At 46.3% G+C, this 26,710-nt stretch overlaps 1 protein-coding gene and 2 long non-coding RNA genes across 10 annotated transcripts in view; 2 read left to right on the top strand and 1 right to left on the bottom strand.

Moving 5' to 3' along the window:
• Nucleotides 1–26,710, bottom strand: part of Bmal1 (basic helix-loop-helix ARNT like 1) — a 31,600-nt gene that overhangs the window by 1,470 nt on the left and 3,420 nt on the right. For 4 of the 8 annotated variants that reach the window (XM_034505006.2, XM_076941072.1, XM_076941082.1 and 1 more), the window contains exons 4-14: nt 26,339–26,496; nt 24,425–24,504; nt 20,077–20,169; nt 18,720–18,837; nt 16,073–16,222; nt 12,561–12,807; nt 10,754–10,860; nt 9,002–9,152; nt 8,108–8,196; nt 6,418–6,526; nt 3,852–3,945 (exon numbers count right to left, since the gene is read on the bottom strand). In XM_034505006.2, coding sequence (XP_034360897.1) covers nt 3,852–3,945; nt 6,418–6,526; nt 8,108–8,196; nt 9,002–9,152; nt 10,754–10,860; nt 12,561–12,807; nt 16,073–16,222; nt 18,720–18,837; nt 20,077–20,169; nt 24,425–24,504; nt 26,339–26,496 — 1,396 coding nt within the window. The remainder of the gene's footprint in view (nt 1–3,851; nt 3,946–6,417; nt 6,527–8,107; nt 8,197–9,001; nt 9,153–10,753; nt 10,861–12,560; nt 12,808–16,072; nt 16,223–18,719; nt 18,838–20,076; nt 20,170–24,424; nt 24,505–26,338; nt 26,497–26,710) is intronic. The other 4 variants (XM_034505014.2, XM_034505022.2, XM_076941093.1 and 1 more) reach the window with 1 other exon arrangement.
• Nucleotides 16,216–18,616, top strand: LOC143443656 (uncharacterized). The gene is made up of 3 exons (XR_013112809.1): nt 16,216–16,355; nt 17,562–17,837; nt 18,510–18,616. It is a non-coding gene; the product is annotated as an uncharacterized LOC143443656 (long non-coding RNA).
• Nucleotides 18,837–26,342, top strand: LOC143443655 (uncharacterized). The gene is made up of 4 exons (XR_013112807.1): nt 18,837–19,218; nt 20,022–20,204; nt 20,933–25,409; nt 25,638–26,342. It is a non-coding gene; the product is annotated as an uncharacterized LOC143443655 (long non-coding RNA).

Below are 26,710 nucleotides of genomic sequence, written 5' to 3'. Positions count from 1 at the left end.
GTTCAGTTTCATATTTTCCCCCTATCAAACAAGGGCCTGTTAGAATAGTCACAATGAGGGGACAGCCTCTCCCCTGAAACTGTCTTCTCTACGTAGTGTATTTTCTTTACACAGTACATGAAGATAAGCTGGGTAAATAAACTCACTAGGATCACACTGCCCATGTATTTATTTAAAGCCAAGGCTTAGATTACCAGTGAGCCCAGGTTGCCCTGTAAAGCAGTGAGTGTCACATGGCAACAGATAACTGCTGAAGTAGCTGAGGTCAGTAACAATTTGTGAAGAGAAACAACTAGTAAGTCTTTGATCACCAGGTATACCAGAGGCACTAAATTAAGTAACCTCTGGTTTTCTCTTCCTGAGATGTGATCATTGCTATTATTCCTCTATAGGAGCAGTTGAACTATCTTAAAACCCCACTCCCCTACTCCCACCCCCGGCCCCTACCAGCAGCACCCTGACCTGGACTGCCAAGCTTCCCTGCCCTGGGCTAAGCCACAGAAAAAGCCTTGGAGAGGTATTCAGACAGGGTAAGCAAACAGTGGTTTCAGACCTTGCCAGCAGATGACACTGCAGCTTGGTTCTTTATAGTCAGTTGTGCAGGATGGCGATTCCTGTACATTTGTAAAAATGATTAAGTCGCCCCCCCCCGCCCCAAAATGTTTTAGGTAGGGTACATTCATATAAATAACGTGATTTTTGAAATATAAACTATGTATTAACATGAATATTTTAATGAAAAAATCATATTACAAAAAATTTTTAGAAATGTTTTACAACATTGCAAATATACCTGGCTTAAGAGAGTTCAGCTGGATTCTCACACCTGTTCCATTCAGTCTGTGCAAATGTAATTTGACATGTATGAAGAAAATTTTAGCCCCCAACAGATATGTGGTTGTATGAGGTCTCGCCTTTTTACCAATTTTAACATTCTTTGATGATGCCTCAGCACTTAAGTATATGTCTCATAAGTGTTCTTATGGTGTGGAATCCTGTTGAGTGCCTGATATATTAAAAATCCATGAGTATATCCTGGCATTCAGAAAGGATATCCCTTCAGTGATTTTGAAATAGTCTACACTGATCACTTAAAGGGTATTGGTTCACTTAGAATTGACTGATCTTGGGTGACTTTGAAATATCCTGTATTGATCACTTCTAGCAGCCTTTCTCAACCTGTGGCACCACCCCTTGGGGGTTGAATAACCCTTTCACAGGGGTTGCATACGAAATATTTACAACATGTAACAGTAAAATTACAGTTATGACGTAGTAACAAAAATAGCTTGATGGTTGAGGGTAACCACAGCATAAAGGCCGCAGATTAGGAAGGTTGAGGAGGGCTGACTTAGAGGGTATTGGTTAGTGAGTTAGCAGATCTTTCAAGTTAATGTGAACCTGTTGTCATCAATCATACCATTGTGTAAATTTGAGGAGGCAGTTGAGCTCCAAGTAGCAGGTACAAGTTTTCTAAAAATCCCAGTCTTGACTTGAGAGCCCAAACTTTATCACTGCCACTTGTCTCCCTTAAAGTGGCAAATATATGGAAAGGAGCTTGCTAGAACCACACAGATAAGCTTCTTGAAGCACCTTTAATGGTAGGTATGCAGTAAAGCTCCATTCATTTCTTCATTTTAATAATTCTTATAAGAGTGTTTTGCTTGTATATAAATATACCCACTTTATAAGTATATCACGTGTGCAGTGCCCATGGAGGCCAAAAGAGGGCGTCAGATCGCCTGGAACTGGAGTCACAGACTGTTGTGAGCAGCTATGTGGGTGTTAGAAATCGAACCTGGGTCCTCTGCAAGAGTAGCTAGTGCTCTTAACAAGTGCTCTCACCAGCTGAGCCATCTCTCCAGCCCCTCTGTAAGTCATTTCTATTGTTTCATTGAAGACACTGTTAAGTTGGCTTACATTTTATTGTGTGTGGTAGGGAAGAATACAAAGATTTCTAAGAGTGGTGACATGGGTTTTTATGCTTATCAGTGCAGACAGATACACAGCAAAAACAACAGGTAACTTATAACAGAGTTATGAAAATAGCTTTGACTTCGCAAATCCTTGAAAGGGTCTTGAGAGTCTCTCAAAAGGTGACATCTGTGGAATCCTGCTTAATTGAACTTGGCTTGATGCCCCTGAATGTCCTAGCCCCCCCCCAGGGGTCTATGGAGGCTCACCTAGTCACCCCTTTTCAACTTGATCCACATGAAACAATATCGGGCTAAATGACAACACTGAAATTGACTGAAGGGCCACCTCTGCCCTGGTTTGCTGAGCCATTTAATGCTGCAGTTATTTTTAACTTGATCATGCTTTTTCTCATGAGTCCTGTTGCCAAGAACTTAAACAAAAAAAGATTCCATTTTTATTCTAGACCCATTTTTAAAAGCCAGTGAAAGAGGAAAATTTTTTCATAAACACCTCAAAAACACTTCAGGCTTTGTGGTAGGGGTGTGGCAGTTGCTGTTCGTGAAGACCTATAATTTTGTTAAAATTCAGGAGAGCTTGGATTTTCCATGTGTGAAGTCGGGAGGAGGGTGTGTGTGTGTGTATATATATATATATATATATATATATATATATATATATGAAAGTTGTCCCAGGGATAAGCAGAGAACAAGAAGCCAACTGCCTGAAAGGTGAATTAAGTCAAGGGGGGATAGGGACAATGGAGCATGGAGCTAAAAGCACAGCGGGGAGGCAGTAGGTTTGCAGGCCACATTACTCTGGTACTGATGGTACTTTCTTAATCATCCCCAAGGGCCAGGCACTTCAACATCCGTTGTCATATAGTAGAGCGCAGGGACAGAGACCACTGCTATCCTACCAGGATCAGCCCCGTAATAAGGAAAACGGGAGCTTGGAAGGTGGGAGCAATTTTATAACTAGCACAAGACAAAGCCAGGCTTCAAACTCACTGTGGCTGTACTCTTACCCACTAATTGGCTGGCTTTTCAGTTTCCTGGAGGAATCAAAACCCCTTTTCAAATGGAAACTTGCTGAAGACACATCAAGTAGAATCAGCTGCCCTTCCTCCTCTCATCTGGGACACCCCTTCCACCCATCCTTACAGCACCAGACCTGGTCAACCTGAGCCTGCAAGGAACCCAGGTTTGAAAAGTTCTACTTTGCTTCTGGTATTTGTCTTTTGAGAATCATACCTGAATTCATTCCTGATAGTCTCTATGTGTCTAGGGGAAGAAAGATTTCATGTACAATGTTCCTTGTGCCATCCTGACCCTGGGTGCTATTAATAGATTTTTAACTTAAAATTAGTATAATTCATATAGGTTTGCAAATTCTCTAGTAAAGAGGAAAATAGGTGTTTTCCAGACCTCTATAAATCTCTACAGTGTCATCTTCTAGACAGGTCTTCGTGAGGGCTGATGACTGATGAAGTATTTGAGGCTGTCACTAACACAACATAGGGACAAATTCTGGTGACAGATCTCCAAGTGTTCAGCTATAAAGCCTGGCTTGACATTCAATGTGTAGCTAAGGCTAATGTTTTTGCTTTTACTAATCCAATTCACTTGAAATTCCTGGCAGTAAAGTGCTATGGGTTCTTCCTAATCCTTCCCTCACAGGAAGTCTTGAATTGTGCCCTCAAAAAGGATGACAGCCCTTCTTTGCCCAGAATGTTCTTCCTGCTTTCCCAAATGTACATGGAGTACATCCCCCTGAGCAAGTCAACAAGCCTCCCTAAGTGCCAGCCACACACAAGTGTACTCATTTCAAGGAGGAAAGGACGTCTTGACTTATACCAGAAATCACAGCAGTTCTGTAGTCCAGCCTCTAGTGTTTCAGGATGTGGGCAGAGGCTCTCTCAAAGCCATCACGCTTACCTTCTTGCCTCCTGGAGAGGAGGCATCAGGGGGAGGCGTACTTGTGATGTTCAGCGGGCTGGAGCCACAGCTGGAAGGCGACGACCCTCTTATCCTGTTAGAGAAGAGCTGGTTATGCTAGTTACAAGGCCTTTAAGGGTTTGGGGGCTAGGGAGATAGATGCTAAGGAGCTCAGGTAGGGACTGGCAGATGTTCTATAAGGGCAAATAACTCAGTTCTGTAGGCCGTATCGTCTCAGTTACAGTAGTCTGCACATAATATATAAGTGCAGCTGGGTTGTTCTCCATGTATCTGATCTGAAATGTAGACTCCAAAAGAATTAACTGTTAAAAGCCTCTGGATTCAGGTTGATTAATTTTAATTGGTCAGCCTTATTTCTTCATAGAATACAGGTGAGCTGGAGACCTCAGAAGTTTAGCCATCTTTGCTACCATGAATTGGATGTAGAGCAAGAGATATGTCCTCTTCCCGGCAAACATTTACTAATGCATGTCCCTAGGTAATGGAAGGTGGCAGTGCAGCTCAGGCACACCTAAAAAGGAAACTAATAGTCAGGAAACAGTAGCAGCCTTCTTAGGTACTGAGTGATTAAAGATGGACCTGGGACTTTTTCAGACTACCCCACTAGTAGGTTAGGAGACTCAGAACTGAAACCCTTCCCACACCTGTGAGGCTGGTGACCCAGGGAGAGAAGCTGTGGCCTGCAGCAAGAGTTTATGTGCTAGTTGTGCTTTCAGGAATCCTTGCTTCCATCTAAGATGGAGCCAGAGTATGGGGAGCATGGAGGCAGCTCTGTTACCACCAGGTTTTCAGCTCCTCCATGATGATACAACCTATTTCAGGCCACTGTGCCGAAATCTCTACGTCCAAGAATTGGCTCCTGGCCTGCACTATTTGTGAGAAAACAAGTTTTCTGTATCCTAGACTAGAAACTCCTCAAAGTCAGGTACAGCTCTATTATGGACAACTTCAGACACACAGATGGCTAGGAACTGCTGAGTTTCACCCAACACTGTCTCCTTAGGATGCAGGCTTGTGAAGTCACCTTTCCCAGGTTCCTCATCCTGGCACTGCCTTTTCCCCATTCCTCATTACCCTCGGCACCTAGTTCTAGATACTGATGTCTCTATAGGGCAGGGCTGGGTCAGGAAGCATGCCCACCTGTGTCTATCGCTATTCTGGTGAGCTTCCATAAAGTGTAGCACAGCATTTTGGGTATTGCTCAGTATCCTACAATGAATGGAATCTGGAAAAATCCTTATAGTCCAAACTGCTTGGGATTATGCATTAGGAGTCTTTAACTCACTCCCTTTAAATCTCTGTGCTTCCTTCCTACAGGAAGTCTGGCCAGTTAGCTGGCCCTGAATACCATTCACAAGCTCACAGACTGAGCAGTCCTGACTTTTTAGCACCTACCTTTATTGTAAACCTTGGCTGAGACCAAGTTCAAAACCCTTGCTTGCTTGCCTCAATCCATGAGATCCTATTATCACAAAGAGAATATACTTCTAAAGGATTTTAAGAGCATTCTGATAAAGGGTTCTGATACCATGTTCCAATGGTTTTGCGTAGAGAACAGTGGCTGGTCTGAAACTGATCATACTATTTCCCCATCTCCTCCAGAGCTGGAGTCAAGCAGCCAAACCCACCTCTGTGGATTGGAACAGACCTTGCTCGAATGGGACAAAAAGCCACTCTGGGTGGCCAGAAAATAAACTGAGTCAGTGGCTGCAGTGAACATTGGTCTTTCTGGGTCCGCTACCTCTTTCCTTACAATTATGTTCCATTAAAATTATGTTTTTAAGTATCTGGTTACCACCTTCTTGATGCTCCAAATTCAGACGGACTTATAAATAACTGCTTCCCTTGCAATGACTATGATTAAGGACAATTTCTGAGTGTTTATTATATGTTATGTTGGGGTTTTTCCTTCACAATCCCAACAGGTTCCTTAGGAGAGACATGCTGCCTCCCTTCTGTAGCTTAAGTCAGCATACCAAAGATTAGATGTCTCTCCTAAACATAGCCAGGTGAACCCCAGTCAGCCACTGCCAGGCTCTGCTTTCACATGGAAATGGAAAGGACACCGTCCTCCTAAGAAAGCTGTGTCCATTGAATCTTGAGCTGCCTGACCTCTATTACTCTAGGTAGCCTGAAGAAGTGTTTTTGTTAAGGTTCAAATCATTGGCTGCTCACAGATTTACTGCAGTCCTGTAATGTTCCTGGACATCATCCACACTAGGAAGCTCCTTGGGATACATTCAAAGTCTCAGGAAATGGGCTTCCTCAGGAGTGTCCTTAAGCACTGGCCCGTTTGGTCTAGCTTCCTTATTAGGCATGGTTTAAATTTTGGACTGGGCCAGAGAAACAGAACAGTCCTGTGTAATACAAGCAGCATCCCTGGCTGATCAGCAGCACCGTCTTACCCGACTGTGACACCCCAAAGTGTGATGACCCAACTGTGACACCCCAGGGTGACTCTGCACCTTGTGTAGCACCTGGGCAGGTGAGTGTGTGGAGTGCTGAGCCTCAGCTGGTTGGAGAGGCAGCCCGAGGGATTACTTGCCTGTGGATTTCCATGATTTCCTCGGCGATCATTCGACCTATTTTTCCTGCTCCAGCTCTGGTTCCCCCTGGAATGCCTGGAACAGTGGGATGAGTCCTCTTTGGGCCACCTACAACAAAGGAATCTGAGAGTAGGAGAGGAGAAAAGGGAGCAGGAGACGCTAGCGAGTGTTAGATGAGAGCCTCGTGACCCACATGAAGTAGAACAGCAAGGTTCTACCTTGTCAGGAAGACAGTTCTAGCAGGGGAAGGCTCGAGGTTCTAGTCAGCATCCAAGGACAAAGTTCTGACAATGAACCAGTTAATTTTCTTCATGTGCTAGGAGTAGAGACAGGACAGCAAAGCGTGATGAGCTCGGCAGGTAAGGCATGAGCATGAGACACCGGACTCATCCGAGCGGGTGTGGCTTCTTGGAGGAGGCTCCCTGAGCTGTCTTCTTGAAAGATGAGTCTGAGTTAGCTTGATAGGTGGCAAAGATAGGTGGGAAAGCACCTCAGGCACAGGACCAATGTGCGAGAGGACTGGGGCAGGACGGAGTTTAGAAGTCTACTGCAAGGTGTTCATAGAAGATGATTAGGGCATGAGCTTGGAACTGGCAAAGACAGCAATCAGATCATGCTGTACTGGTGATATCAGACAGGATCCACAAAGGAGATAAGGACCAGGGGACTTAGCACAGAAAACATACTGGCTGCAAGGTGGGTTACTGAAAGTCCACCACACAGCACACGCTGCAGTTACATTTCACTTAAATGACAGGGATGCAGCCTGAAAAATGTGTCCTTAGTTGAGTTTGTCATGTCGATCAAACCTAGACATAATAGCCTATAGGGTATAAATTATAGGCTATAGGGTGAGGCCTGTTGGTTCTAGGCTACCAACCTAGATTACTGTGCTATAGGTGACCACAGAGGTGGCATTTGTGGCTCTAAACAAGTTTGAAGGTAATGTGTTACTCTAGATATCACAATGGTTATGGCATCAGTAGGTAAAATATTTGTCATTTATGAGGTCTGCTGCTAACCAGAATGTTTTTATGCTGTGTGTTATGTAGAATGGAGTATGGAACTGAGAGAGAGTGAGATTAAAGTTAGGGACTAGTGCAGAGGCAATGGGTGAGTTTAAGAGACAAAAAGGACAGAATGGTGTATTTAGCTGCACAGAGGAATGGGAGGAACCAATAATTCTGGCTTCAACAACCAGATGAAGGCAGTACAGAAGATAGGCTTTGGACAGTCTTTATTTCAGTGCCTCTGTGGTTCTGTCTGGGAAAGGAGAGAGTGGGCATGGGAGTCATGAGTGGAAGGAGCTGGCTGAAGCCATGCAAGCAAAAGTAGTTCAGGAAGGACAGGTACAGGAGAGTCAATGCTGAGCCAGAGGGAAGGAGCCCACTGGTATGGAATATTCTCAATGCAAATAGACACCTTCCTCCCAAACACAGGAGCCAGTGAGTCACCAAAGATCAAATCATAGCCTGTGGGCAACAGGGAGTCAAAGCCCCAGGAAGAGCCACAGACATTCACAATATCCCAGTAGCATGGCAGCAGCTGTTCTGACTGGGACTCAGCACATCATGTCAAGGTCAGCTCCACAGAACATGGCAACAGGATACCCTGAACACTTGATGGGAGAATATCTCTGGTCATAAGCAGCTTCTTGTAGGCAAGCCCCGGTGCCCAAGCAGGACATACCTTCTCCAGAGGGCAGCATGCTGTCCATGCTGTGGGGGGATGCTGTTAGCTGCGGGAAGGTTGGGTCCCCGCCTTCCAGGACATTGGCTCTGTGAACATCCCAGCAATAAGGAAACATGAGTCAGGCTTGCTCAGAACCGTGCACCTTTCACCTTGGCCAAGGAGTCCGGTGTCCACTCAGGACCTGGACAGGCCAGAAAATGAAGTATCTGTCTGAGTGTCTGAACAGGTCTCCTCACTGTTCTATAACATGATGAATAGCATCCCAGCTTCAGACTCACTGCTTGCCTGGGCCTCCCTACACAATTTAGTAGATGTGGCTGAAGCAGTACCCCTCCCTGCCCACACTGCTACAGTACCTTTTCGCCTACCTGCCAACAGCTCCAGGCCCCTGCCTGCTTCTAACCACAGATTGGTGAAGATGGTAAAAAGAATCTTGTGAAAGAAGGCTCTTTCCTCCTCCTGCTCACTTAGCAGGTGGCAGAAGTCTTTGAGAGAGTATTCCTACCAAGACTTGGTGTACTAACCGGGTAGCCATGGAGACCAACCCATCCTCAACCAAGACCAGAGAGAGTTAGTAGCTATGTAAGTAAGTCTTTCACTTTTGGTTGACAACCCCCTCCACCAGCATAAGGCAACACCCATATGTGGGGTTAGGGTTAAGGTTTCAAGAATTGGCTGTTTCCTGAAGTAAGTCTCACCAGTGTGGATCATGTAGGACAGCCAATGCCTGTCCTTGGTTAACAACACTTCCTGGCTTCCTCCCATCAGGAGATACTAGTAAGGTGACATTAAAATGTGGATGCTGCCTATTGCCTGTACCCTTTGTCCCAGGTAAGGATCCCAAGGCATCCCACCTTTGAAGCAAGGGTATATAGCTCAGAAGATACTCACAAAACAACGGTGTTGGTTGAGACAATGTATTCTACTTCCTTGGTCCACGGGTTCATGAAACTGAACCATCGACTTCGTAGTGTGATAAAGGAACCATCTTTGATCTTAAACTTATAGCAATTAGTCGTGATCTTTTCTCTTGTCTGTAAAACTGAGAATGCAGAGAAGACACAATTGTCCTTTCCTCAAACCAGTGACTATGTTAAACAGGTCACCAGACCCCAGATCCTAATGGTGCTTAGCTCCCATGTCATCACACTTAGAAAGCCAAGGAGGCATGTGGTCATTGTGCCGACAGGCGGCGTCCGAGGGTCTAACTCACAGCCTTTCGGTGCAATTATCAACCTGCCATGCCTTTCCAGAGCCTATGAAAATGGAGGCTTTCAGGAACACTGGAGTCAGCTGTGACATGAGCACTAGCCATGTTTCTTCCCTATTACAAAGCCCAGGGACAGAACAGTCCTTAGCCAGTTTAGGAAATCTGAGTCAGTAGAGGCCACTGACCTGTTCAGATCTCATCCTTTGAGAAACAAACATCATGAGCACTTTTCAAGTTACAATTATTAGAGACAAAAGAGGCAGCATATGACTCCTGCCCTATGAAGGAGAGTGACTGAGGCTACTTGAACACACTATCCAAGAGCAGGAAAGAACCACATACAGGCTAAGGGATGACAGAGACTAGCACAGGTGACATACGTGGTCGCAGATAGAACAAATCTGGGAAGTGAAACCAAGGAACTGGGTCAGGGCCAGGAGATCTGAGGTGGGAAGGTTTGGATTCTGTACCTATTAGAAGTAGTTGGGTTTGAGTTTGAATATTGGCGCATTAAGCAGGGATATGATATTATTTGGCTTGATCTATTTAACAATAAATGAGATAACTATAAATGATGGACCCAAGGTGATAGAAAAAGCAGGAGACTCACAGGCACAGGTGCCTGGACCAGAGTCAAGGCAGTGAGGTGTGAAAATGGGGACTTTTCATAAATAAATGCCTGCCGCAACTGAATAAGTTCTGGTAGAAACAGTGAAGAGAGGGGCTGAATATGTGTCCATACCATCTGTGATGGTCAACTTTGTCACCCTGACACAACCTAGAATCTATTAAGATTAACTTATATGAAAGACATAGCCCACTGTGGGCAGTGCCATTTCCTAGGAGGGACTCTGAACTGTGTAAGAATGGAGAATTTGAGCTGAGCACAGCAAGCAAACAGTGAGCATGCATGTATTCACTTTCTCTTTGATCTAGACTGTGGGTATGATGTGACCATTTGTCACTCCTGACACTGTGACTTCCTTTTAGGACTGTAACCAGGAATTGTGAGCTGAAATAAACTAAGTTGCTTTTTGTCGGGGTATTTTGTCACAGTGATAGAAATAAAACCTGGACACCATGAGTCAAAGAAAATACAGGAGGCAGTGCAGCCACGTATGGAAAGAAAATCAGAGCAGTCCAGGACATATGAACTCTGTACAGGCTCGGAGTGAATCCTAACCAGGAGATGGGTCTACAAGCAACCATGGCTTCTATAGAGAAAACCTGCAGTGAGTAGGGGCTGAGCATCTGTAAGGGACAAATGGGCCCTGGGGCTAATAGTCTTTTCTTCTCTCTTATGTTTTGGCCTGAAGATTCCTGGGATGGCTGACTTCCACACAGTAAGGGCAATTTTCTCTGGAAGAACAATTGGACCAGTGTAGAACAGAACACACTTTATAACATCAGACTCTTTCTTTGCCCCACCTTACCTTGCCTATGACATTCTGCAAGGTGTCCTATATCATCTTGATGAAAATACTCATAACATGATGTGCCTAGAAGTTCCTGTGGTAGATATGCCAAAATGGCTGTCGCCCTAAGAGAGAACAAGGGCTTTTTAGATAAGAAAAAACTAGGATGAATGATGACTTGTGGATGGGCAGCTCACGTCTCCTCACCACGGCCTCCAGGAGATCAAAGGTCAAAGGGGGCAAAAAGCGAGGTGCTTTTCACTGGACTATGTGGGTACCCATCCCATCCAGCTTTCCAACTTGAAGCAAAGTTATAAAAACAAAGCAAAACAAAGCAAAGACAACTTAAAGGGCTTTGGTCAGAAATCAAATTTCAGGAGGTCTTTAAATGACAACCATATTATTCAGGAAAAAGTAAGATAAAAATCTAAATGCCAGGGCAGGGCCACTCCTTTTTTCACTGCTTGCTTATATCAGGACAGCTGAAAACCCAGAGGCTCTTGTAGCTGAGACCACAAAAGCCTTAAAAAGCAGGTGCCTACTCTGCTGGCATTGTGTGGCTGTCTCTAGTAACTAGTTTTTAGCCTGTGAATATTCCTAAGGGAGGCAGCAGCAGTGCATTTGAGACATTTGGCTCACAGTCTAGATCTAACGCTAATTAGCTATGAATCTAGCTGGAGGTGATGCATAGGCCAGACCTCAAGTCCTCATCTATAAGACGAAGAGGCTGGGCAAGAACAGTTCAGCCCAAAGAGCTTTCTGCAGCAGCAGCACCATGTGTGTGCTGTTAACCACATGAACTGATTAGTCTGTGGCTGCTAGTGCCCTGAGAAACGGAAGCTTTTATTTTAATTAATTACATCCCAATTTAAATACACAGACAAGTCCATCATGACCAACTTTACTGGGAAGCTCAGGTCTAAATAGCTGTTTCCATGTCTTATATTCTATTCACTGTCATGACCCTGGGACAGCTCATAGCTGGGGGCCATGTTTCTGTTTCCTTTCAGAACTGGATTTCATACCACCCACTTAACTATTAAAGTATATTAAAGTATACTCAGAAAAAAATCTGTATGTTTACCATGATAATATCCTAATAGTTTGGCTTGTAGCAGAGACCACTCTCACTCCCCTTACTCTATGTAGAAATGTGCAGTCAGAGGCGAGGTATTCATAAGAGGGAAGGTGAGGCCTGCAGTCATTTTTCTCAATTTTTAGAAAAGATTATTATTATTCATTTTATTATTTAAGACAAGGTCTTATGTAAGCCAACGTTGCTCTAAGCTCACTATATAGATAAGAATGACCTTGGACGTCTGATCCTTCCCCCTTCTACCACCCTGGTGCTGGGATTTGAGGCAAGAACCACCACATCAGCTACATGTGATGCTGGGGATAGAATCTAAGGCCTCATGCATGTGAGGCAGACATTCTACCAACTGAGCTACACGCCCGGCAAGAATAACATTCTCTTAGAAAAGCCAGCTGACCACCCAGTTTTCTTGGCTTCTCAACTTAGGGTTGAAATCCTCTGTTACAGAGGTTCTCAAGCTTCCTAATGCTGAGACCCTGAGACCTCACATTGTGGTGACCCCAACCATAAAATTATTTTCTTGCTACTTTATAACTGTACTCTTGCTACTATTATGAATCATACTGTAAATATCTGATATACAGGATATCTGATAGGCAACCCCTGTGAAAGGGTCCTTTGGTCCCACGGCCCACCTCCCCCTCCCCCATCCCTTCCAAGAGGTCAAGCCCCACAGGTTGAGAATCGCTGCTCTATTGTATTGCTGAAAGGTAAGATGTAGGGTCTTACCTCTGATCTACAAAAACAAATTTCCCATCTATTGCGTGTCGAGAAACGTACTCCATAGATTTCACCCGTATTTCCCCATTCACTGGCTGTGGAACCATGTGTGAGTGCAGTCGCCCGATGGCAACAAGGCAGCTGAGATTGCAGCCCTCGTTGTCTGGCTCATTGTCTTCGTCCAGCCCCATCTTTGTGGGTGGCCAGCTTTTCAAATAGCCTGTGCTGTGGATTGTGCAGAAGCTTTTTCGATCTGCTGGAAAGATTGAAAGATGCTGGTGAGTGTCAGTGCTGGGTTGGCAGTGGGAATCGGTCTCACCCTTCTGAAGGAGTCACCTGGTGAATGGGGCAGGCAGAAGTGGTCCAGTGTCACAGATGCTTAGCAGAGCCATACACCAGAGGCACCACATAAAGCACAGCAAGGAGGAACAGACCACATAGAGAGAAGCCTTCTGTGATGGTTTGTATATGCTTAGACCATGGAGTGGCACTATTAGGAGGTGTGGCCCTGTTCGAGTAGGTGTGGCTTTTTTGGAGTAGGCATGGTACTGTGGGTGTGGGCTTTAAGACCCTCATCCTAGCTGCCTGAAAGCCAGTATTCTGCTAGCAGCCTTCAGATGAAGTGGAGAACTCTCAGCTTCTCCTGCACCATGCCTGCCTGGATGCTGCCATGTTCCTGCCTTGATGATAATGGACTGAACCTGTGAACCTGTAAGCCAGCTCCAATTAAATGTCCTTATAAAAGTTGCCTTGGTCATGGTGTCTGATCACAGCAGTAAAACCCTAACTAAGACACCTTCCGGGAACCAATGCTGGATGTTAGGTAAGATCATAAACACTGGCTGGAGGAGGCGGAGGGCTGGAGTGTGATGGAGAACAAAGGTGCAGATGCAGAGACTGCTTAATGGACAAAAACACTTGCCTTGTGTGGGGCAACCTTATTCTAGCTTGGCTACATCAAGATGGGAGGTGGAGACAGAAGCTCACAGGCCAGAATGCAATGTTGTGGCCAGAAACAAGAGAGACCCTGCCTCAAAGTAAGGTGGAAAGATTATAAGGGCCTTGGGTTATTTGCTAACAGATGTGTTTAGCAGATAGGTAATGAAGGGTCTCCAACAGGATTTAAATGCAGAAACAGCAAAACCAAGTGCTTTGGATAGTCTAGCAACAGTTGTGGGGATGAAAGACGGTAGAAGCCAGAAGGAAGAGGGCTCAGTGGTACACGGGCCAGACTCAGAAAATGGCAAGGGATGGCAAGAACTGAACAATGGCAAGTGGGTAGGGAAGCAGATACCGCCTCTAGAACTGCTGGGATTTGGTATGAGTGTCCAACAAGAAGATATAGATGGCTCCCCTATTTCAGGGTGGCATGGCTGCTGCTGCCGCTCACTGATTCAGGGAAGAGGACGGGGATCAGAAAGGAGAGGTTTTTTTTTTTTTTAAACTTGAGACACACCCACACTGTGGACTTCAACACTGAGCAGCTCATCACTCAGCAGCATTTTTGCCAGCATAAAACCAAACCCAGCTGCCTGGTAGCCAGGGAGGCTGACTTTATACAACCACGCCAAAACGCTGGGAAAGCGATAGGAAGGAGAGCTGTGGGTGCCAAAGAAGGCACAGGCAGTCTGTCTCCAGGGAGAAGGTAAAGGGAGCCTGGCAAAAGGAAAGAAACTCCAATCAGAGGTAGAAAGGAGTGTGGAGGACCTTGAAAGGGGCTGGCAGCATTAGAGGAAAGGCAGCATGGCTCAGATGTACTGAAGAGTGGCAAGGACAGGTATCATGATTCTTCGAGAGCAGCAAAGAAGAGTTTTAAATGAAGAGGGGCGGGGTAGGGGAATAAAAAGATTCATTGTTAAAAGACCTCATCACAGCTGTGTGGCAAAGAAGAAAGTACATAGTGTCGACCTCCTCAGACCTGGAGGGAGTTGAGGGTAGCTGGCTCCAAGAGGTAAAACAGGCTCTTGGAAGTTGCTCTGGTTGAGAGACATGGTCCCTTCACTGGACACACCAGGAACAAGGCAGGATGACAGTCTGGCAACTCTGCCTTCAGTTTGTGTTGTCTACTTTACTTTGGCCAAAGGCACAGAGGTAAATCATTGCCTTGAACCTGCCATCACCTTGGACTTCAGAAGAACGAGCCCTGGGGGAACAGTCCACCCCAAATGAGGGTGGTTCCCCATGTGGGCAAGGCTGCACCCTGGAATCGATTGTGTCCCAAGCCTTTCTTGTATCTTTACATCACAGTAAGGATGGATTTGGCCCAATGTTTAGGAACTGAGCTGAGACAGTGTTCAGCCAGACCACGGCCAGACTACAGCTGCAATGAGGCTTGCCCCTTGCTCCAATTTTTCCTCTATTTCATCCTAAAGCACATGTCAGTTCCCCAACAGACAGACTCTGGGCCAGGAACCCCTTTATCTGTTCCTCTTCCGTAAGTGGCCACACTGAAGACATCTCTCTGTCACCCTCACCTGTTTCTCTAATGGGACAAGTGGCCCATCCTAGCTTGTTGGGGCTGCTGGAGCCTAGGCTTGGCCCTAAAATATCTGGTTCGAAAACTGGAGAAACGACTCGCTGCTTAGAGCACTTGCCGCTCTTGCAGGAGAGCTGAGTTTGATTGTGAACACCCATAGGGTGCTCATATCTGTACCCATATCTGTAAGGCCAGTTTTAGGGGATCTAATGCCCTCTTCTGGTCCCTCTGGGTACCAGGCAGCACATTATACACAGATATTACATACAAACAAAGCTCTCAAATACTTAAAATAAAAATAAATAATTTAAAAAAAATCTCTGGTTATACCTGGACCTAAATAAACACCCGTCAGTGATATTAGTAAGCGGTACAGGTCAGGGGCCCACGTGGCCGCTCTGGAAGTGCCCCTGAGGCTTACTAAGAAGATACTTGGAATTCAAAAGAAAAGCTGAGGTTGAAATGTAAACTTAGAAGTTTTTGACCTGCCGGTGACATTACCTATACACACACATCAATGTGGACAGAAGAGAGTGGCCCCAGGGCAGGGAGTGGGGAGCAAAGAGCCAGGGAGCGAACTCTGCAAGAAGAAAGAACCAGAACCATTCAACACGTTTAGTCACTAGGGAAATTGGCCAGAATTCTAGAAGGGTGGGTACTCAAGAGAAAGAACTGTGGCTGACTGTGGTTTTTTTCCCCTAAGCCACATCAGGATAAATAAACAGAAGTTACACACAGAAAGCCTATTCACAAATCTGTCCCCATGGTAACACAGCAGGGCTCCAGGGCTCCCTATTCCACCACCCTCCCACCCCACTCCAATTGCTCAAGGCTATAAGATGAGAGGCAGCCCTGGCTGCAGGCTAGGGAGCAGCTGGAGGCTAGGGAGCAGCTGGAGGCTAGGGAGCAGCTGGAGGCTAGGGAGCAGCTGGAGGCTAGGGAGCAGCTGGAGGCTAGGGAGCAGCTGGAGGCTAGGGAGAAGCTGTTCTGGGGAGCTGAAAAGCCTGGACTCCAGGTAAGCCTTCCTTAAGGCTGTTAACTGTACCTTTTTTCTTTGAACAGGTGGAGGCGAAGTCCTTATCTTCCACCTTTACTGAAGGCCTGTTGCACTTCATTCTACAGAAGAAAGAGCGGCGAGCTCCAGAGCATAATCGGGAGGGCCCAGGGGTTATATCCGTTTTAACCGGAAGTCCAGCTGCAAATCAACACAAAATGTGGTGAAATGAGGGCAGAACTGTCTGTCAGGAGGGGCAGTGTGACCTCAAGAGAGCCCTTACTGACTCACTGTTCTCTTGGGCCCCACACTCATGAGGACAGGTTACAGACGGGTAAGAAGTGCAGTAGCACAGGTGGCGTGGGCCATCTGAGGGATGAAAAGAAACACATCAAAGTGTTCCAGACCAACAGGAGCAAGAGGGGTTGATAACAGGGAAATGTAATGGTCAAGTAGCAGATACTTCCTTCCCAGGGGTCCTACCCAAAGGATGCACAGGATTGAGATACTAGAATGGCGTGGGGAGGGGATGGGGGAGAGTACAGGATGGCCTTGAAATTTCAGCTTAACTGGAGTCAGAGTCCCTTGGGGCCCCCATCAGTGGACCCCAATTTGGATGTATGCTCCCTATGGCAGCCACTAGCTTTCATGCTGCTACTGAACACGAAATATGGCGTTTCTGAACTTAAAGGGTTGAGTAAAGTACATGCAGGACTTCAGAGACCAGCACCAAAGAAATGATAAGAACTTTAAATCTTTAGTAATTACATCAGCATAATATTTTAGATTGATTGTGTTAGGTGTGATGTTATAATTAGCTTTGCATAATCTTGCTTTTGAATCATGGGGCTACCCAAACCCCCAAACTAGGCAAGCTTGGTTTTAACCGTGGCACTGTGGGTGAAACCCTGGGTCTCTGGCACATTCAGTAAGTACTATCCCACACTACCATTTTGTTCTGCTGGGCTGGGCTATGGATTTACTCTCTGAAGGTAGAGCAAGGCTACTGAAAGCTCCTGGGTGACTTTGACACGCTTGCCTCTTACACGTCTCATGGCTGTGGAAGCTGGGACTACAGACACCACTGGGGGAGCACGGTAGCTGTGCCACGCAGTGCCCACTGCCCACGGATTCTCTCCCTACTGCCTTTCCCAAACTGGCTCTGTTAACTTCTCCAGAATGCCAGCCCAAGCCTGTCACATCGGTTCAGTGCCCTTTTCTGTATCTCTCTCCCTATACATTTTGATGAAAGGCAGCAAATAGGCTCTGGGACTCCATACAAGTACCTCTCCGAGGGCCGTTCCCCTGCTCATCCCCTTCCCTTCCTGGCACACAGTAACTCATCTTTCAAACACACCTCAGCTGACACAGACTCAGTGGTGCCTGTCCTCATGCCTATGTAAGGTTTACTCATGCCCCATGCCCAGCAATACTGCTGCAGCTGCAGCTATCCTGCAGGGTGCTGCCCACGTCACTGTCTCCTGACCATGTGGGAAGAGCCCAAGTACAAAATGCCATCCATCTTTTTCTTCTTCGCCAGCCCACAGAGGGCATCAGGTATCAGGGCCAATGTCTGCTTTTATGGAGAAGCACAACTTCCTGAAAGGTGCCCTGAGAGGAGTTCTCTGACCCCATCTCCATCACCTATCAACATGGAGAACTGAGTAACAAGAAAGCCATATGCCAACTGCCCTGAACCCAAGACGATCCAACCAGTGGCATACTTGCCCCGTGCTGGGAACCATCTACATTCTCTGTCTAGCAAGTCAACACTGTTAAACTTTTCAACAACCCAATGAAATACTATGCTTTACAGGTGAGGAATCTGAGGCACAGAGAGGGGAACAACTTCCTCAAAGCCACACACCTGTGAGTGGTGGAGGCAGGATGTGTACCTAGCCTCAGGGCCAGCTCCTGGGAGCTTGGCCTGGGAATGGCTGTAGGAACAAGGGCTGGGGCCAGAGAAATACAGATCCTAGGCTGCAGGAAGTAAAGAGCCATGTAAGGAGCCAAGAAACACTGGCATAAGTGTAACTCAGAGAGAGGAAAGGGAGAGGGAGGGGGAGGGGGAGGGGGAGAGGGGGAAGGGGAGAGGGAGAGGGAGGAAGAGGGAGAGGGGGAGGGGAGAGGGAGAGGGAGGAAGAGGGAGGAAGAGGGGGAGGGGGAGGGGGAGAGGGAGAGGGAGGAAGAGGGAGAGAGGGGGAGAGGAAGAGGGGAAGGGGGAGAGGGGGAGAGGGAGAGGGAGGAAGAGGAAGAGAGGGGGAGAGGGAGGAAGAGGGAAAGGGAGGGGGAGGGGGAGGGAGGGAGAGGGAGGGAGAGAGAGAGATTGAGAGCTTGAGAGAGAGATTGAGATTTGTTCTGGGAGGACAGGACAGTGTGAGCCTTTTCAACTTAAGAACATGCTATTAGAAACTTATAGATTCTGGGGGAAAAAATAACCTGAAATCAGACAGAATTAACTTTGGCCATTGAAACCTCTCTTCTTTAGGTAGTCTACAATGTTAACAAACCCAAGTGAGCATAAATAAATCCAGTAGCCACAGCCAGCAGCTCTAATAGAGAAATATGGCTGAGAGGTAAGAACAGAGAGGCTGGGTCCCAGGAACCTGTCTCTGACTCTGAGCAGTGGTGAGGCAGTGTCCGAGGGGCGTGGGGGAGGGGGGGTGAGGAGAAAACACACAGCCTCCCCTGCACTCACTCTTTGCATCAATGAGTCGCTCCCGGGGCGCAGTGTCCGAGGAAGATAGCTGTTCCTTAACTTTGGCAATATCTTTTGGATGCAGGTAGTCAAACAGGCTCTGGCCAATAAGGTCATTCTGCGGGGGTGACATGTGAATGGACAGTCAGCATGGCTGAGGTACACAAGCCACAGCAGCACTCCCAGTCTCTACAGCCCTGGCCTCTACTCTGCCTTCTGACCCGAGTATCTCAAGCATTTATGGAACCCTGCACACATGTCCAGACTTTCGCCTGGATAGACACCAGGAAGAAACATTGGTCCAACACCCCTGAATGCCCAGTAGACATTAAAAGAAAAAGCTACAGAGAATGGGCTATCTCCAACTCTGACATTATCCCCCTTTGTTCATTTTTGAGGGGATATTGTTTGTTTTGACATAGAATTTCCCTGGATGGCCCCACCTTGCCTGTGTCTACTCAGGTCATGACCTTCCTATCTCAGCCACCTGGGTACTAGGGTAAGTGTCCAACTAGCCAAGCCCTATCTTTGTGTGTCGTTGTCACCTGTGTCTGCTCACAGAGATAACAGACTTCCCTTTTTGAGTGCCCTGAGAAGAAAAATTAAAAAGCAAAACATCTTGGAAAAGCTAAATTTACATGAATTCTCATTTATAGAAATGGCATTTTGACTAAAAACTTCTGCCTACCAGGCTTCCATGCAATTACCAAGACGTAAATGAGTGAATGAATTAACACATATTCTGAGGACATAATAGGTGAAATGATTATTCTAGAAGCTTTCATATGCTCCTCTTATTTAATCGTACAGGCAATTCAAAACAAAAACTGTATATGACAGTTAATGTTAACAGAATCCAGAATCCCCCGGGGCGTTAGACATCTGAGCAAGCTGGGGCCTGGGGTAATCTCCATTGTGAATTGATGTGGGAAGACCCAACCACTGTGCCAGGCATGGTTCCTGGACTGAGATCCTGAACTGCATAAATAGAGAAAGGGAGGTGGGCCACTGGGGTAAGTTCCCAAGATTCCTATTCTTGTGTACTGAATTACCTGCCTACCTTTCTCTCCCTTTCAGACAGCTTCACTCCCCATCCTAGTCCACAGATATGGGATCTTCATTTTGTAGCAAGAAGAAAACTTAAGCTGTCAATTAGGTCAGAGTCAGACATTCCAGTTGGGAGAAATACAGGATGTGTTAAAATTCTTCCTAAGTTTAAATTCATTTCTGTGTTAAGAAGTTAAGAATTTTTGGAAGAAGGATTTCACATGTAACCCATATACTTTACTTCTGAAAAACTAGGTGCTATTTCTGACTACCATGAGGCTGCCCACCACTAACAGGAGCTCGACATTACCTGGCTATAATTGAGGATCTTGAAGACAGACTCAGAGACAAAGAGGATCTTCCCTCGGTCACATCCTACGACAAACAAAAATCCATCTGCTGCCTAATCAGGAGAAATGGATAATCAATTTATCACAGGTCAGAACACATGATCTGAAAGCAAAGCAGGGATTCATTTTCTAACTCTCCAAAGTATGGGGTCATGCACTGACACCTTCACTGGTGTTAGAAGAAGAGGGTGCTTACAGCCAGTGCTGTGTGAGACCAGCAAGATTCCCTCCCATGTGACTGTACATGCCTGATCACCTAATAATCAGAGGGAAAGCACCAATTAAAGAAAGCTTTGTTTTAGAATGAATTCAGCTTAAGTTTAATCTTCTGGTTCTATGACAGGCCACACAAACTACACCCCACCGCTCTAATTACAGTCCCTCTGTGCTGGTTAACTTCAGCTCTCAACTTGACACAGCCTAGAACCTCCCAGGAAGAGAGTCTTGAGGAGGAATAGATCAGATTGGCCTGTAGGCATTGCTGTGGTGAACTATTTTGATTCTTAATTGATGCAGCTGGACTCAGTCCACTGTGAGCAGCACCATTCCCTAGGTGTGGGGGGGGGTGGGGGGGCGTCCTCAATAGTGTAAGAGTGGAGAAAAGCTTCGAGAGAGAACAAGCAGGCAAGGATTCCTGTGTTTATTCTCATTGTTCCTGACTACAACTTGCAAGAATCCCCTCTCTCTCGCTGCTCCTGACTGCAGGTGTGGTGCTTTAAATGCCTGTCTTGACTTCCCTGTAATAATGGACCGGGTGAGTTGCAAGTGTAAGCCAAATAAGCCCTTTCTCATATTAGTTATGTTGCTGGTTGCCAGGGTATTTTAACACAGGGATAGAAATGAAACTTGAACTACCACCACGGAGAACATAGAATCTAAGCCTGCAAGGACCATTTAAGATCAGAATTCCATCTTCATTGTCTCTGCTGCCACCTGTCCTGAACTTGAACACCCTCAATTTATAGGGAGTGCTTCAGACTTCAAGTTTCAACATCTCAAGTGGGGTCATTTGGCTTTTTCACTTTTGCTGATGGCCTGGCAGGAAGGTGAGTCACTTGTGTTCCTTTAAGCAGCACAGTTCAAATGTACGCAGGTTCAGGAAATACTGCGAAACACTGCCCTCAACCATTTAACTCTTCATCCAAGCTAAGCTATCTATGTTATAAGGAAAACAAAGCAATAGTGGTAATGAGATGCTTGTGTAGCAAATATGAGGCCCTGGGTTCAAGTCTCACTTCCATAAAACAAAACTGCTTTATGAAATTCTTCCAACCTTTTCTTCAGTTTAAGTACATGTGAACTCTAAAATGCCAACAAAGACCAGGATGGGAACAAGACATCTGGTGGAGAGATGGGAGCAGGTAGGTGACAGGGACAGAGAGGGGTTCTGTTGCTTTGCCTACACGTGTTTGAATCCTACTGATGACTTTTTATGGATGACCAACCAGTCTTGTTAAGAGTTTTCAGGTGATGTGGTGGGGGTGCTCCCTCATGCACTTGGCCTTAATACTCTGCTCCCCTGGGTCCTGAGAGATTCTGAAAGCCAGGCATGGCGGCTCAGGTCTGGGATCCCAGCACCTAGAAGTCTGAGACCTAAGAGGACTGCAAGAATTTGAGGTAAGCCTGGACTACATAGTGATTTTTAGGCCAACCTGGGTTAGAATAAGACCCTTAATTAAGGTACATAGGAAAGACAGCTTGCACTGGTCACAAAAAGAACAAGGACCTACTGCTAATTACTGTAACATTTGTGAGTCTTTGACAAATTCTTAAAAAAAAAAAAAGTCTGTTCTTTTTACAAAGAAAGACTTTTGGAATATAGTTTAATTCTGAGAACTGGGGCATGAATTCAAGTGCCAGAAAGAAAAAGGCCAGCACGGGCAGCTGTCCTAGGATATAAAAGGCCAATGCAGGCGGCTGTCCCACAATGTAAAAAGTGAGAACAAGAGGGGCAGATCCATTCACTATGAGAACTTGTCAAGCCACCAGCCACGGGAAACTGGAGTCCCTAAGCTGGGCCAGGGTGAAGGATGACAGTGAGGGGGAAGTAATTTTCCTAGCACCATCTGCTGGAAGCCTCATTATGTCAAAAAATGGATATTAATAACTTCCTCATTTGCCTTGCAGACAGTCAAATCTCACAGGAGAAGTGTGCTCAGGGCTTTGGGGAATGTGACATGAAAGGTGCCTGGGAAGAAAGTGACTGACAGCCTGGGGGGATGCTGGGCAGAGTCAGGCTTGACCCGGAGATCTGAGCGGAGTGTCTCTAAGGAGGGTAGGAAGGTGGCAGACTCAATGGATACAGTCGGCACTGCAGGCTCCATACGGTGCTGCGATCTGTAAAGCAGACAGCCAAGCAAAGGAGCTGGGCCTGGGGAATGGCTGGGAGCAGAGCTTTGTGAGAACACTGTCATTACAGAGGCCACGCAGATAGCCAGAGGTGGCTCCTCAGAGGAGATAGCTGCTAGTGAGCAAGTGACTGGCTAGTCAGTCTAGGTTCAAAATGCAGGAAAGTAGAGAAACTGAACTACAGTTCATCGAGAAATACACGGAACGTACAAAGGGGGGAAATCGTGCGCGCGCGCGCATGTGTGCGTGCCTGCGTGCATGTGCATGTGTGTTGTAATGGAACCTTTATTCAGCCTCAAAGAGACTAAAATTAGGTCATTAGTAGGACCATAGGTAGGATTGGAGATCATGTTAAGCCAGACTCAGAAAAACAATTATTACATGTTTTCTCTCCTTTGTGAAATCCAGATTTAAAATGCATACACATGTATATGTGTATACATGGCATGAACGTAAAAGGAGAAGAAAGGATCTAGGGAGAAATGGGGGAATGAAGAATCTGTAGTCCCACCCACTAAAAACTAAAATAACAAATATCATGTGATTGAACCAGCCTTCTATTGACGCAAGTTCTTACTTAGCAGGTAGACACTTGGTAAGGGATTGGTAAGGGTTCACAGTCCCCAACATACCAGAGAACCAGGACAAGTTAACATGGAAGTTACTGACTACTCGACCTGGCGTGGCCCCTGCTATATGGGATAAATCAGCCAGCGTATTCACTTAGCCAGTGGTGTGAGAACGAGCATGGTTCTTGTAGCCTTTCACAGTCACCCTGCAACTCCACAGGGCCACTCAGACCAGTCACATGAGAACTGGAATCCTATCACCTATCAGGTCTGTTCACTGCAGATGAAACCTTCTGACTCGAAGCAGCTCATCCTGAGCTGACAGGCCAGTGCAATGTGCCTGGGACCACGCTGAGCAGAGAAGAGGTAGGAGCCATCCTGGGCTTGGCAACCTTCTGCTGAAGGACATGGCTCCAGTGCTGGGCATAGGCAGGCAAGGCCGGGCCTGGCTGTGCGACATGGCTCCAGTGCTGAGCATAGGCAGGCAAGGCCGGGCCTGGCTGTGTGGGGTAAGGCTGGGTGTTCTACCTCTAAGTCACAGTTCCTACTCTTCCTGTTCACACTCCTCAGAGGGTGTGCTTCTGGGTGCAGGTTTCTCCCTTTCAGTTTCTTAGCTCCTCTCCCTCTGCCCAGTAGAATGGCTGGAGCCTGGAGCAGGCCTCCTCTGTGGAAGCTATATGTTCCCACGGTGCCAGCTTGGCCGTCTCTTTGCAGAGATATGTAAAACGAAGAGAGCATGAAGGCCAAGAGATGAGAGCACATCCCCTTTCATGCCTTCTCTTTGGCAATTCTGGAGGGACTCGGGCGTGAAGATTTAGATAGAGCTTGTGTTAGGTTAGAAGAGAAGGTCCTACCCACTGCCACCATCTGATTAACTCACCCCCACCCCCACACTTTTAAAATTTTACTTATTTTATTTCATGTGTTTGAGTGTTTTGCCTGCATGTATTCATGTGTACCACGTATGCCTGGTGTCTGGGAAGGCCAGAAGAGGGCATTGGAACCTTCAGTTACAGATGGTTGTGAGCCACCATGTGGATGCTGGGAAGCAAACCTAGGTCTTCTGCAAGAACAGCAATGCTGTAAACCACTGAGCCGTTTCTCCAGCCTCTCTCACCTCTACTCTTTACACAATTCTTTTCTGGCTGACAAGCACACTACCATAGACTTCCCCTCTGCTGCCTAAGTAAGGAGACTGAGAGGCAGGTGACTGGTTTTGTGGAAGGAATATGAGATGTGCCTAACACCAAGAGAAAGTTGGGGAAACCAAGAGAGGAAGTGGGCCCAGGGAATTCAGTGTTCAGATGGCAGACTCCCTCAAGCCATACTTACTCTGAGGCTTAGTAAGAAACCAATGCAATGTAAAGGGATCCCCATAACTGCCACATACCCTGAGAATTAGATGTTTCAGTTCGTCGTCGGATAGAAATGTTGGCTTGTAGTTTGCTTCTGTGTATGGGTTGGTGGCACCTTAGGGAGAAGAAGAAAGAGTGGGTAGATTTTTCTATTTGGACAGTATTACACTCTCCCCTGCCTGCAACCCAAGCTGAACCCACCTCTGAGATCAATCTCTCTCTCTGCCTTCGTAAGCTTCTCTGTCTCTCTGTGTATCTCTGTCTGTCTGTCTCCCTGTCTCCCTGTCTGTCTGTTTGTCTGTCTGTCTGTCTCTCTCTCTGTCTGTCTGTCTCTGTCTGACTGTCTCTCTCTCTCTCTCTCTCTCTCTCTCTCTCTCTCTCTCTCTCTCTCTCTCTCTCTCTCTCTCTCTCTCTCTCCCCCTCTCACCAAAACTTAGTGGATTTGGCTTGAGACAGAATCCTATCATGCCAAAGAAGAATCTCATTGAAAAGAGAACATTGTGTGGTGGTTCACACCTTCAACCCCAGCACTAGGGAGACAGAGGTAGGCAGATCTCTGAGACTGAGGTGAGCCTGGTGTATACAGTGAGTTTCAGGCTAGTCAAGAGTTACATAGTGAGATGCTGTTCAAAAAAACAGAAGCAAAAACCCACAGAAGAACACAGCTCTTTAGTCTCCCGGGCAGGTTCTGAAGTCCAGAGTGAACAGACTGTCCCTGAATCTGTCAAGCACCACTTCACAGCTTCTAGAGGAGTCATGCAAGCTGCCAGACCCTAGGTCCACTTCCCTGGGCAAGGTAATAAGTGCCTCCCCACATTGGCAACCTGGGGAACATGTTATTCTCATCCACACAGTTCAACCCTAGAAGTGATCTGAAATTCTCCAGAGCAATAGCTTAGCAAAGCCAAGTGCCAGCTGCAGTCACAGGAACATGAAGAGCAGCCCAGCAGAGGACTTGGAGGAAGCCCACCTGTAATCCAAGTACCGTGGGGAAGGATGCTCTTCACAGCAGCTAACAAGGTACATGTCTTAATCTATATCCCCTGAGATTTTCTGCCCAGCTTGCTAATAATTAATTAATTATAACCCATCTCTTTATCACTAAAATCACATTTTCAGTATCACTCTTCAAGCATGAGATTCAATGTTTCTGTATTTCTGAATAGTGACCAAAAGTCAGAACAAAAACAACTTCCTGTCTCTAGTGACCTTATACATATACAGAGGTGTGCCTCTCTCACCATGTAGGTCATATGGGGCCAAGCACCCTTCCCAATTTTGTCCCAAAGCCCAAGACTAACTGGAAAATTCCAAGAACGACATTCACCAAAATGGGTGATGTATTTCAGATTCCTCCTGCAGTTTGATAAAGTTGCTTCCAGTTTCCTGCCTCTGTTTTCTCACCCTCCCCACACTTAGCAAAGAAGGGAAATACTGCCTCCCTCACAGAGAGTCAATCTAGTTCGGGAAAATTCCAAGAAGATGAAAATATCATCAATGTTCATTTCTGATGATAAAACTCTCTACCTGTGACTCATTCATCAGAGGAACCAGGGTAAGTTTTTCTCTTAAAAGTCGGAGGCTCTTTCCTGCCCCCCTGTGTGCGCCTACATTTCTTGATTTTGATCATTGCAAGGGGTGGAAGCCAGGAACAAGCAAGAGGCAACATGAGAGGTGTCTGTCCTCTTTGGTAGACAGAATACGTCAATGTACATAGAGAGGTATCTGAGCTCATACGCTTATATGCTCTGGAGAGATATGGATGCAAATCACATTTAATACCCATATCAGCTCATTAATAACCTGACTTGACTCCTTATCTGTTGCTGAGATGTACAGGCATCTCACTTAGGGTTACATGGTAAAAGAACTTATGTCAGGAACAGTGCAGACAAGAGTGGTCGTATCTGTAGGCAAGGGCACAAAGGTAAGCAAGCCTGAGCGCTCACCTCTCAGTGTCTTCATATGCTGCACAGCCATCCTCAGCACGGTGAGCTTATCTAACTTCCGAGACATCGCACTGCACGTGGGTACCAAAGATGCCAATTCGTCAATGAAGCTGTTCATCTTGTCCCGACGCCTCTTTTCAATCTGACTGTGGGCCTCCCTGCACACGGGGAAGAGGATGCCTCCATTTGAGATGTACACCAGCACCGAGGCAACACTGACAAAGATAGCTGAGCTGTGACTGCTTCCAATATTCTCTGATGTGGGAAATTTAGACTTTTATAATAAAAATCATCAGGTTTGGGGGATGCAGATAAGAGGAGGAAGAAGGGAGGTAGAGGTTTCGCATACCCTAACACCCAAAACAGACATAG

Source organism: Arvicanthis niloticus, chromosome 1 (assembly GCF_011762505.2).
Source record: "Arvicanthis niloticus isolate mArvNil1 chromosome 1, mArvNil1.pat.X, whole genome shotgun sequence".
NCBI lineage: Eukaryota > Metazoa > Chordata > Mammalia > Rodentia > Muridae > Arvicanthis > Arvicanthis niloticus.
This window is presented reverse-complemented; position numbering and strand designations above follow the sequence as displayed.